Genomic DNA, 12929 nt, shown 5'->3' on the forward strand with positions numbered 1-12929 from the left:
TCAGAACCAAAGAAAATAAACAGTGTGTCTGTGAGATCGGTCATTGTATTTTCCAAGAAAGAGTTAAGTCATATTAATGGTCCAATGCAGCCATTTTTATCTCAATATCAAATCATTTCTGGGTAACAATTAAGTACCTTACTGTGAGTATTTTGAATGTAAGCAGAGGGCTAAACTCACTTTTTTTTACACCATTTCACAGTAAGGTCTACACCTGTTTTATTTGGTGCATGTGACAAATACAATTTGATTTGATCACAGTTCAAAAACCCCACCCAGCAAAACAAGATGAAATCTCACACAGTTATTTCAAACAGCTCAGAAACTAAAAGTACATTATAATCATTTTCACAAATTCACAGTATTATTCCAACCTCATGGTGTAGAAACATAAAACACAGAAAAATCATATTTTTTTGACTGCACTGCACTGAATACGTACATACAGTAGGTCATCTGTGGGAGGTAAGGGCGGGGGTCATAGGATTAATGATCATTTACTGACAATCCTGACTTTCTTAAAGGTCATATCTATAATTAGGCTGGCCTCCTCCATATGAACACGCTAATGTGCTCTGCATCTCCGTGCAACTTATCACACATACTCCACATTGGGTGATGTCAATGAGCCACTACTGTGTAACATATGAGGTAAGATTACACATCTGGGAATGCTACATGTTGACATGTTACATCTTTCACATGCATCATTACTGTACTTCTCCAGGGGGGGTTTTGTCACCGACATGTTTAGTGGGTAATACAGTTGGTTAGCACATCTCTCTGTAACCAGGTTTTGCTGAGGACACTGGCAGCAGTCTGGTCTGTTTTGCTGGGGCTGGGCACTATTGGCTCAGCAGACATGCGGCTTGGAGACCTACAGTACACCTCTCTGTGCTGACCCATGTGGTGTGACAGATAGCCAATGGCAAGAGCGACTCAAAATACTCTACTGCAGCATGTTGTGGTGGGAGAACTGCCAAAGCTGCTTATTGCAACAGAAAATACTGCCACAGACACACAGGGAAGCACAACTACGGGCAGTGAATATTTCATCCTACAGAGCTTACCTTGAGGCTGGACGTAGATTTTGCTGCTTTGGGACAGCTGGGGGAATGAAAACAGAGAATATGATATTGGAAAAAATCCAGAAAGTTTAATGCAGCAGTTTAAACATACAAAATGATTTGCATGGTAAGACACTAAGGAGAACTAACAAGTATGGTGACAGGCAGTTTCATAACATAATATTTTTTCTCCCACAGATAACTGTAAGCAATAATGTGTTAACATAACGTACACTTTATCTTTATTTTTTGCGGTCAATTTGCAGTGTACAAATTATGTGCTGTATGTTCTGGTCAGGTGGCCGGAATATACAGCAGTTATTAATAATTTATACACTGAAAATTGAACGCAATAATCACAAACAGATATAGTATTTGACAAAAACAGAATAATTTCAAACCTTGATTATATTGGGATACGATCACACATGCCTCTCTATGCGTGGGAATATTTGGGAACAGATTTCCTAAATTGTTGTTGATCATTGCTGGGCAGCCTTTTAACTCTTGCCATAGATTTTCAAGCCGATTTAAGTCAAAACTGTAACTAGGCCACTCAGGAACATTCAATGAATGTTATCTTGGTAAGCAACTCCTGTGTATATTTGTCCTTTTTTATGTTATTGTGCTGCTGAAAGGTGAATTTCTACTCAGTGATGTTTTTGTTGTTTTCAATTTGCCCCAAACATAATGCTTTGTATTCAGGACATAACGTTAATTTATTTGCCACATTTTTTGCAGGTTTACTTTAGTGACCTATTGCAAACAGGATGCATGATTTTGAATATCTTTATTCTGTACAGACTTCCTTCTTTTCACTCTGTCAATTAGGTTAGTATTGTGGAGTAACTACAATGTTATTGATCCATCCTCAGGTTTCTCCTATCACAGTCTTCAAACTGTAACTGTTTTAAAGTCACCATTGGCCTCATGGTGAAATCCCTGAGCGGTTTCTTTCCTCTCCGGAAACTGAGTTAGTCAGGACGCGTTTATCTTTGTAGTGACTGGGTGTATTGATACAACATCCAAAGTGTAATGAATAACTTCAACATGCTCAAAGGGATATTCTATGTCTGCTTTATTTTTTTTATTTTTTTACCCATCTACCAACATGTGCCCTGACTTGTTAAGCAAATTTTTACTCCTGTACTTAGGCTTGCCATAACAAAGGGGTTGAATACTTATTGACTCAAGATACTGAAGCTTTTCATTTGTAATTAATTAGTAAACATTGACATTATGGGGTATTAAAAGGCCAGTGACACAAAATATCAATTTAATAAATGTTCAAATCAGGTTGTAACACAAAATATGGAAAAAGTCAAGGGGTGTGAAAACTTTCTGAAGGCACTGTGCATTACCACCGCAAAATAAGCATAAACAGTCATCACCAAGTGAAAGGGGTGAGCCCAAGCCAATAATTCACAGTTGATGGAAAGGTAATTGACTGGATGCTATCACACAGTTAGACTTGATCTATCCCCCATGTGTGTTTTCTGTCTCAATAAAAAGCGTAGCACAGTCTCACTGCGCCTGCCCTGATTGCATGCTGTCACTGATAGATGACAGCGATAAAGCGTGCCATTCCGCTTAATCTGGAAATAAAACATGGTGATATTGTTATATTGCCACACTATTATGGGACGGGCCAGGATATTGTGTTTTGGTTAGTAAAACCATTCTGTTTTATTTACTGTGGCTGTCAGGTGCCTGCTGTCTCTTGATGTGCTGTAAATTGGAAGTGAAAAAAACTCGCTTCTACAATGACCTCTGAGATGGCTTGCCCCTTTAGACTGCCATCATTACACATATCACACTTATCATTTGGCACAATATTAGCAGAAATGTCCTTTACAACTGCCATGTTCTCAATACGGATTCATATGAACATTTAATTGAACCAGTTACTATATAATCTAGAGACATACTATAATTAAACACTATGGTAGACATAAAACACACCTGGCCATGTACTTGAATGAGGCATCTTTGAACCCCCACTTTACAGTAAGTGTGCTTGCTCGGTTTAAAATGGTCATATGTGAGCACTACTACGAGCAGAGTTAAAACTGATGAATGAATCATAGCTACCAGAAATACTTCAGCCTCTGCTTTCAGTTTGTCAGTAAATGCAACAGCAAATCTGTAAAAAAAAAAGATAAAAAGAAAACCCATTACTTCAGTTAATGGTCATGGACAGTATGATAACACAATAGTCTTTCAGGGTTAGCATCTGTCACTCCTTTCCAAACAATAACAGTTGAGAAAATATCAGAGCAGAAATCAAAGGCATATGACAGGAACTTCCACACAAACCTCCTAACTGAGGATGCGTAGGTAAGGGTGGAGAAGTTGCTGCTGCTGGTTTGAGGAAGGATTTGTGCGTGAATCAACATGTTCTTTTGGGTGGGTCTGATAACAATTCTAATTTTTGGGGGAGACAAACCTAACTGATACCGATATATCTGCCGATATACTGTTTTCCAGCAGGGACATGAAAAAGTGACATTTACCACACAGCATTTCAAAGGAGCAATTGTCCAATATGAGAATGGCCACAAGTGTTCAGAGAAGCATGACATTCCCTTTTCTCACCCTACTTAATGTATGTCGTGGAATAGGATTTTAAAAAGGCCAATATCGGCTGATAACATCGGTGAAACAATACATCGGTCGGGCCCTACTAAGAATACAAAGGAAATGTTGAACAAAAAGGCAGTGATGTGCTATATTTCGTAAGGATTGTGAAATGGGCCAACAGGCCGAGTTATGGGTGACATTAATTTCATGATCAAGGTTTGTGAGGAGAGGCGGTAACAGCAGGAGGTGCCATGACTGAGACGTTTGAAGTCATGTGACCCAGATTACACCAGTGTTCCCCAGAAGCAATTATCCCTTAGACTCATACTAGATGGGTGTCTTACGGGCTGTAAAATCAAAACAACACCCTTGAAAATAAAGACACAAAGTTCTCTGTGAAATAAGACGTATAGCCTAGGCTCAGATACTGAGCCAATGCACCACTAGCCAGCAGCATTAGAGGCAGGGCAGGATCCCACGAAGATAGAACACATAACCAGCCCAGCTGGGGTTAGCTTCACTGGTAAGACAGTTCAACCTCACTGTTTCATGCCAGTAATACAGACCCAGAAGTTCTCCTAGTGGTAGCTCATAGTAATCCTGTCTTTATTTTCCCACACATTCTCACTGTACTTCAGCCAAACCTCTATGGTGCACTATCCACTACTGAGACAATATAAATAAACATAGTGCAGTCAAGGCAGCAATTATACAATTGTTATGTGTGTGTGTGGTCTTAAAATGTGATACTGTAAATTATAACGTATTCATTCAATAGCAAGTTTATTGGAATTATATTTTTCAGATCAACTGCATGGGCTTTTTGGTAATGTGTTCAGGGGTAGACATTTAAAATTGCAAAAAAGCAAGGGAACTGTCCAGAGTACAGTAGTTGAAAATTGTTAGCATGTATTCTGTATGCATGGTCAAGTCCTGGCCTGGTTTAGATCTTATCTGTTGGAAAGATATCAGTTTGTCTCTGTGGATGGTTTGTCCTCTGACAAATCAACTGTAAATTGCAGTGTTCCTCTGATCTCTCTTTTGACAAACATATCAAGACTGTTTCAAGGACAGCTTTTTTTCCATCTACGTAACATTGCAAAAATCAGAAACTTTCAGTCTAAAAATTATGCAGAAAAATTAATCCATGCTTTTGTCACTTCTAGGTTAGACTACTGCAATGCTCTACTTTCCAGCCACCGGATGAAGCACTAATTAAACTTCAGTTAGTGCTAAACACAGCTGCTAGAATCCTGACTAGAACCAAAAGATTTGATCATATTACTCCAGTGCTAGTCTCTCTACACTGGCTTCCTGCTAAGGCAAGGGCTGATTTCAAGGTTTTACTGCTAACCTACAAAGCATTACATGGGCTTGCTCCTACCTACCTTTCCGATTTGGTCCTGCCGTACATATCTACACGTACGCTACGGTCACAAGACGCAGGCCTACTTACTGTCCCAAACAGCTGGAGGCAGGGCTTTCTCCTATAGAGCTCCATTTTTATGGAATGGTCTGCCTACCCATGTGAGAGATGCAGACTCGGTCTCAGCCTTTAAGTCTTTATTGAAGACTCATCTCTTCAGTAGGTCCTATGATTGAGTGTAGTCTGGCCCAGGAGTGTATTGGTGAACGGAATTGCACTGGCGCAACGAACCGCCCTTGCTGTCTCTGCCTGGCTGGTTCCCCTCTCTCCACTAGGATTCTCTGCCTCTAACCCTATTACAGGGGCTGAGTCACTGGCTTACTTACTGGTGCTCTTCCATGCCGTCCCTAGGAGGGGTGCATCACTTGAGTGGGTTGAGTCACTGACGTGATCTTCCTGTCCGGGTTTGCGGCCCCCCTTGGGTTGTGCCGTGGCGGAGATCTTTGTGGGCTATACTCGGCCTTGTCTCTTGTTGGTGGTTGAAGATATCCCTCTAGTGGTGTGGGGGCTGTGCTTTGGCAAAGTGGGTAGGGTTATATCCTTCCTGTTTGTCCCTGTCCGGAGGTATCGTCAGATGGGGTCACAGTGTCTCCTGACCCCTGTCTCAGCCTCCCGTGTTTATGCTGCAGTAGTTTGTGTCAGGGGGCTAGGGTCAGTCTGTTATATCTGAAGTATTTATCCTGTCTTATCCGGTGTCCAGTGTGAATTTAAGTATGCTCTCTCTAATTCTATCTTTCTCTTTTTTCTCTGAGGACCTGAGCCCTAGGACAATGCCTCAGGACTACCTGGCCTGATGACTCCTTGCTGTCCCCAGTCCACCTGGCCGTACTGCTGCTCCAGTTTCAACTGTTCTGCCTGCGGCTATGGAACCCTGACCTGTTCACCAGACGTGCTACCTGTCCCAGACCTGCTGTTTTCAACTCTCTAGAGACAGCAGCAGGAGCGGTAGAGATACTCTGAATGATCGGCTATGAAAAGCAAACTGACATTTACCCCTGAGGTGCTGACCTGCTGCACCCTCGACAACCACTGTGATTATTATTATTTGACCCTGCTGGTCCTCTATGAACACTTGAACATCTTGGCCATGTTCTGTTATAATCTCCACCCGGCACAGGCAGAAGGGGACTGGCCACCCCTCATAGCCTGGTTCCTCCCTAGGTTTCTTCCTAGGTTCTGGCCTTTCTAGGGAGTTTTTCCTCGCCACTGTGCTTCTACACCTGCATTGCTTGCCGTTTGGGGTTTTAGGCTGGGTTTCTGTACAGCACTTTGTGACATCAGCTGATGTAAGAAGGGCTTTATAAATACATTTGATTTGATTGGAGTCTGTGGTTCAACTGGACATTAATGGTTTCCAAATCTAGAGTCTGAGAGGCTTGACTTCACCTGGCTTTCAGCAACACCTGCTCCATAACTGCACGCTTCTGCTCCACTTTCACATCTTCATTAATGTCTGTTCCTCCGAAGACTACTCCAAAGGGCACTTGAGTATCTGGTATAAAGAGCAGAAAAGGGGGGATGTTGATAAAGTTGGAACCTTTATCCTTCTATTATTAGCTAGTTAAGCTACTATCAATGACATTATCAGTACAATTCACCTCAAAGAAAGGGTGAATCAATAAGGGAATAAGAAAAGGTGATAAGATGCAAATATACAGTGGCTTCAGAAGGAATTCATTACGGACATATTCCACATTTTGTAGTTAAAGACAGAATTCAACATTCACCACACACAATACCCCATAATGACAGTTATTTTTGTTTTTGTTTACATTTTTGCAAATGTATTTAAAATGAAATACATAAATATCTCATTTACATTCAAACCCGAGTCTATACTTTGTAGAAGCAACTTTGGCGGCGATTAGAGCTTTGAGCCAAATTGACTATGTCTGTATCAGCCTTGCATGTCTGGATTTTGAATTTTCTCCCATTTTTCCTTGCAGATTTTCTCAATCTCTGTTAAGTTAGATGGGGAGCGGCGGTGAACAGCGATCTTCAAGTCTTTCCAAATATTTTCAATGGAATTCAAGTCCAGGCTTTGACTTGGCCACTCAAGGACTTTCCCATTCTTGTTCTGAAGCCATTCCAGCATTGCCTTGGCTGTATGCTTGGGGTCAATGTACTGTTGGAACATACATTTTCACCCAGTCTAAGGTTGTTTGCACTCAGAAGTAGGTTCTCATCAAGGATTTGCCTGTATTTGGCTTAATTCATTGTTCCCTTAACCTTACCAGTCTCCCAGACCCTGCTGCTGAGAAGCATCCACATAGACTACCGACCCGTAGCACTCACGTCTGTAGCCATGACATGCTTTGAAAGGCTGGTCATGGTTCACATCAACACCATTATCCCAGAAACCCTAGACCCACTCCAATTTGCATACCGCACCAACAGATCCACAGATGATGCAATCTCTATTGCACTCCACACTACCCTTTCCCACCTGGACAAAAGCAACACCTACAGTGGGGAGAACAAGTATTTGATACACTGCCGATTTTGCAGGTTTTCCTACTTACAAAGCACATAGAGGTCTGTAATTTTTATCATAGGTACACTGCAATTGTGAGAGACGGAATCTAAAACAAAAATCCAGAAAATCACATTGTATGATTTTTAAGTAATTCATTAGCATTTTATTGCATGACATAAGTATTTGATCACCTACCAACCAGTAAGAATTCCAGCTCTCACAGACCTGTTAGTTTTTCTTTAAGAAGCCCTCCTGTTCTCCACTCATTACCTGTATTAACTGCACCTGTTTGAACTTGTTACCTGTATAAAAGACACCTGTCCACACACTCAATCAAACAGACTCCAACCTCTCCACAATGGCCAAGACCAGAGAGCTGTGTAAGGACATCAGGGATAAAATTGTCGACCTGCACAAGGCGGGGATGGGCTACAGAACAATAGGCAAGCAGCTTGGTGAGAAGGCAACAACTGTTGGCGCAATTATTAGAAAATGGAAAAAGTTCAAGATGACGGTCAATCACCCTCGGTCTGGGGCTCCATGCAAGATCTCACCTCGTGGGGCATCAATGATCATGAGGAAGGTGAGGGATCAGCCCAGAACTACACGGCAGGACCTGGTCAATGACCTGAAGAGAGCTGGGACCACAGTCTCAAAGAAAACCATTAGTAACACACTATGCCGTCATGGATTAAAATCCTGCAGCGCATGCAAGGTCCCCCTGCTCAAGCCAGCGCATGTCCAGGCCTGTCTGAAGTTTGCCAATGACCTTCTGGATTATCCAGAGGAGGAATGGGAGAAAGTCATGTGGTCTGATGAGACAAAAATAGAGCTTTTTGGTCTAAACTCCACTCGCCGTGTTTGGAGGAAGAAGAACGATGAGTACAACCCCAAGAACACCATCCCAACCTTGAAGCATGGAGGTGGAAACATCATTCTTGGGGGGATGCTTTTCTGCAAAGGGGACTGCACCGTATTGAGGGGAGGATGGATGGGGCCATGTATCGCGAGATCTTGACCAACAACCTCCTTCCCTCAGTAAGAGCATTGAAAATGGGTCGTGGCTGGGTCTTCCAGCATGACAATGACCCGAAACACACAGCCAGGGCAACTAAGGAGTGGCTCCGTAAGAAGCATCTCAAGATCCTGGAGTGGCCTAGCCAGTCTCCAGACCTGAACCCAATAGAAAATCTTTGGAGGGAGCTGAAAGTCCGTAATGCCCAGCGACAGCCCCGAATCCTGAAGGATCTGGAGAAGGTCTGTATGGAGGAGTGGGCCAAAATCCCTGCTGCAGTGTGTGCAAACCTGGTCAAGAACTACAGGAAACGTATGATCTCTAATTGCAAACAAAGGTTTCTGTACCAAATATTAAGTTCTGCTTTTCTGATGAATCAAATACTTGTCATGCAATAAAATGCAAATGAATTACTTAAAAATCATAAAATGTGATTTTCTGACGTTTGAAGTGTACCTATGATAAAGATTACAGACCTCTACATGCTTTGTAAGTAGGAAAACCTGCAAAATCGGCAGTGTATCAAATACTTGTTCTCCCCACTGTATGTGAGAAAGCTATTCATTGACTACAGCTCAGCTCAACACCATAGTACCCTCAAAGCTCATCAATAAGCTAAGGACCCTGGGACTAGACACCTCTCTCTGCATCTGGATCCTAGACTTCCTGACGGGCCACCCCCAGGTGGTAAGGGTAGGTAACAACACATCCGCCATGCTGATCCTCAACACGGGGTCCCCTCAGGGGTGCGTGCTCAGTCCCCTCCTGTACTCCATGTTCACTCATGACTGCACGGCCAGGCACGACTCCAACCCCATCATTAAATTTGCTGATGACACAACAGTGGTTGGCTTGATTACTGACAACTACGAGACAGCCTATAGGGAGGTCAGAGACCTGACCGTGTGGTGCAAGAACAACAACCTCTCCCTCAATGTGATCAAGACAAAGGAGATAATTGTGGACTACAGAAAAAGGAGGACCGAGGACGGCCCCATTCTCATTGAGGGAGGCTTTAGTGGAGCAGGTTGAGAGCTTCAAGTTCCTTGGTGTGCACATCACCAACAAACTAACATGGTCCAAGCACACCAAGACTGTCGTGAAGAGGGCACAACAAAACCTATTCCCCCTCAGGAGACTGAAAATATTTGTCATGGGTTCTAGAACGGTTTTATAGCTGCACCATCGAGAACATTCTGATGGGTTGCATCACTGCCTGGTATGGCAACTGCTCGGCATCCGACCGCAAGGCACTACAGAGGGTAGTGCGTACGGCCCAGTACATCACCGGGGCTAAGCTTCCTGCCATCCAGAACCTCTATACCAGGCGGTGTCAGAGGAAGGCCCTAAAAAAATTGTCCAAGACTCCAGCTACCCTAGTTCTCTCTGCTACAGCATGGCAAGCGGTACCGGAGCACCAAGTCTAGGTCCAAGAGGCTTTTAAACAGTTTCTACCCCCAAGCCATAAGACTCCTGAACAGCTAATCAAATGGCTACCCCGACAAAAGTCCCTCTACTTCTATTCGAGGTGAAACTGATGAATCAGACACCTTATCGATAGGAACAGCTCATGGTCCTCCTGGAATCAGAAGTTTTTTTGACTCAATGGAGGAACGTAGTCAGAGAAATGCAGATGAATGTCTTGCTCGAACTGTGTATGCAACTGGTTCACCTCTGATGTTCACAGAAAATGTGTATTGAAAGAGATTTCTGAATGTTCTTCGCCCAGCATACACCCTTCCAACCAGACATGCTTTATCTACTCATTTGCTGGATGCAGAGTTCAAGTGAAGGTCAGGAAAATCATAGAGAAAGCACACTATTGCAATCATCTCTGATGGGTGGTCGAATGTTCGTGGGCAAGGAAAAAATAACTACATCATCTCCACCCCTCAACCAGTATTCTACAATAGCAAAGACAAAAGGGACAACAGACACACCGGTCTCCATTGCAGATGAGCTGAAGGCAGTTATCAATGACCTTGGACCACAGAAGGTATTTGCACTGGTGACAGACAATGCTGCAAAAATGAAGGCTGCTTGGACTAAAGTGGAGGAGTCCTACCCTCACATCACACCCATTGGCGGTGCTGCTCATGCATCATGGCACATGGGACATCATGGCACTGAAAACAATGGATATACTCTACAAGATAGCCAAGAAAATGGTTATGTATGTGAAGGGCCATCAAGTTATAGCAGCAATTTACCTCACCAAGCAAAGTGATAAGAATAAGAGCACCACATTGAAGCTGCCCAGCAACACCCATTGGGGTGGTGTTGTCATGTTTGACAGTCTCCTGTAGGGGAAGGAGTCGCTCCAAGAAATGGCCATATCACAGTCTGCCTATATGGACAGCTCCATCAAGAAGATCCTTCTGGATTATTGATTTTGGGAGAGAGTGGTAAGCAGCCTGAAAAACCCCTGAAACCTATAGCAGATATAGCAGACCTATAACGGATTGAGGGAGACAATGCCATCCTGTCTGATATTCAGACTCTGCTTGCAGATGTAAGAAAATAAATCCGAAAAGCCCTGCCCACTTCACTGTTGCTCCAAGCAGAGGAAACTGCAGTTCTGAAATACATAGAAAAGTGTGAAGACTTCTGCCTGAAGCCCATACATGCCGCAGCGTACGTGTTGGACCACAAGCACGCTGGCAAGAACATCCTGTCTGGTGCAGAGATCAACAAAGCCTATGGTGTCATCACCTTCGCCTGGACGAGGGCAAGGTTCTTGGAAGACTGGCGAAGTACACTTCCAAGCAAAGGCTTTGGGATGGAGATGCAATATGGCAGTCGTGCCAACATATCTCATCAGCCATCTGGTGGAAGGGACTTTGTGGATCTGAGGCTCTTTCCCCTGTTGCCTCCATCATCCTCCAAATCCCTCCAACATCAGCCGCCTCAGAGTGCAAATTGTCCTTGTTTGGGAACACACACACCAAAGCATGCAACAGGTTGACCAATACAAGGGTTGAAAAATTGGTGGCCAGCTGGGCAAATTAGGCATTTGGAGCCTGACAACAAGCCATCCTCAACAAGGTTGGAAAGTGACAGTGAAGATGAGGCCTCAGAGTCTGATGTTCAAGAGGTGGACATTGAGGAGGTCAAGGGAGAAGACATGGAAGCCTGAGAGGAAGACAACAAAAGCTTTAGTTTCTAGACTATAATTTTACAGATGTATGTTGAAAACGTTTTTGGGAGATGCGATGGATCATTGGGGATCATTCAATTTTCCCTTTCTTTTGTTGTTCAGTGAAACCATCCCATGTGAAGAGTCAAATCATTTAATTAAAGTTCAATTCGTAACTAAATAGTTATTTGCAATTATGTCTACTTATGATAAGGGAAAAGGTTTATGTTTCTGTCTCCATATGATATGGTAAATACAGTTGAAGTCGGAAATTTACATACACTTAGGTTGGAGTCATTAAAACTCGTTTTTCAACCACTCCACACATTTCTTGTTAACAAACTATAGTTTTGACATCTACTTTGTGCATGACACAAGTAATTTTTCCAACAATTGTTTACAGATGATTTCACTTATAATTCTCTGAAATCACAAATCCAGAAGGTCAGAAGTTTACATACACTAACTTGAATGTGCCTTTAAATAGCTTGGAAAATTCAAGAAAATTATGTCATGGCTTTAGAAGCTTTTGATAGGCTAATTGACATAATTTGAGTCAATTGGAGGTGTACCTGTGGATGTATTTCTAGGCCTACCTTCAAACTCAGTGCCTCTTGGCTTGACATCATGAGAAAATCAAAAGAAATCAGTCAAGACATCAACAAAAAAAATGATAGTCCTCCACAAGTCTGGTTCATCCTTGGGAGCAATTTCCAAATGCCAGAAGGTACCACGTTCATCTGTACAAACAATAGTACGCAAGTATAAACACCATGGAACCACGCAGCCGTCATACCGCTCAGGAAGGAGACACGTCCTGTCTCCTAGAGATTAACATACTTAGGTGCGAAAAGTGCAAATCATTCCTAGAACAACAGCAAAGGACCCTGTGAAGATGCTGGAGGAAACGGGCACAAAAGTATCTATATCCACAGTAAAACGAGTCCTATATCGACATAACCTGAAAGGCTGCTCAGTAAGGTAGATGCCACTGCTCCAAAACCGCCATTAAAAAGTCAGACTACAGTTTGCAACTGCACATGGGGACAAAGATCGTACTTTTTGGAGAAATGTCCTCTGGTCATAAAGACCATTGTAATGTTTGAATGAAAAACGAGGAGGCTTGCAAGCCGAAGTACACCATACCAACCGTGGAGCACGGAGGTGGCAGCATCATGTTCTGGGGATGCTTTGCTGCAGGAGGGACTGGTGCACTTCACAAAATAGAT

The 12929-nt window shown here is 43.0% G+C and overlaps 1 protein-coding gene across 4 annotated transcripts in view; it reads right to left on the reverse strand.

Annotated features, from left to right (window-relative positions):
* The window catches only part of glt1d1 (glycosyltransferase 1 domain containing 1), a 39198-nt gene that overhangs the window by 22788 nt on the left and 3481 nt on the right, over window positions 1-12929 (reverse strand). For all 4 annotated transcript variants that reach the window (XM_021621369.2, XM_021621370.2, XM_021621368.2 and 1 more), the window contains exons 3-5: window positions 6460-6565; window positions 3159-3210; window positions 1071-1107 (exon numbers count right to left, since the gene is read on the reverse strand). In XM_021621369.2, coding sequence (XP_021477044.2) covers window positions 1071-1107; window positions 3159-3210; window positions 6460-6565 — 195 coding nt within the window. The remainder of the gene's footprint in view (window positions 1-1070; window positions 1108-3158; window positions 3211-6459; window positions 6566-12929) is intronic.

The sequence above is a fragment of the Oncorhynchus mykiss genome, chromosome 11 (genome assembly GCF_013265735.2).
Source record: "Oncorhynchus mykiss isolate Arlee chromosome 11, USDA_OmykA_1.1, whole genome shotgun sequence".
Taxonomy (NCBI): Eukaryota; Metazoa; Chordata; class Actinopteri; order Salmoniformes; family Salmonidae; genus Oncorhynchus; species Oncorhynchus mykiss.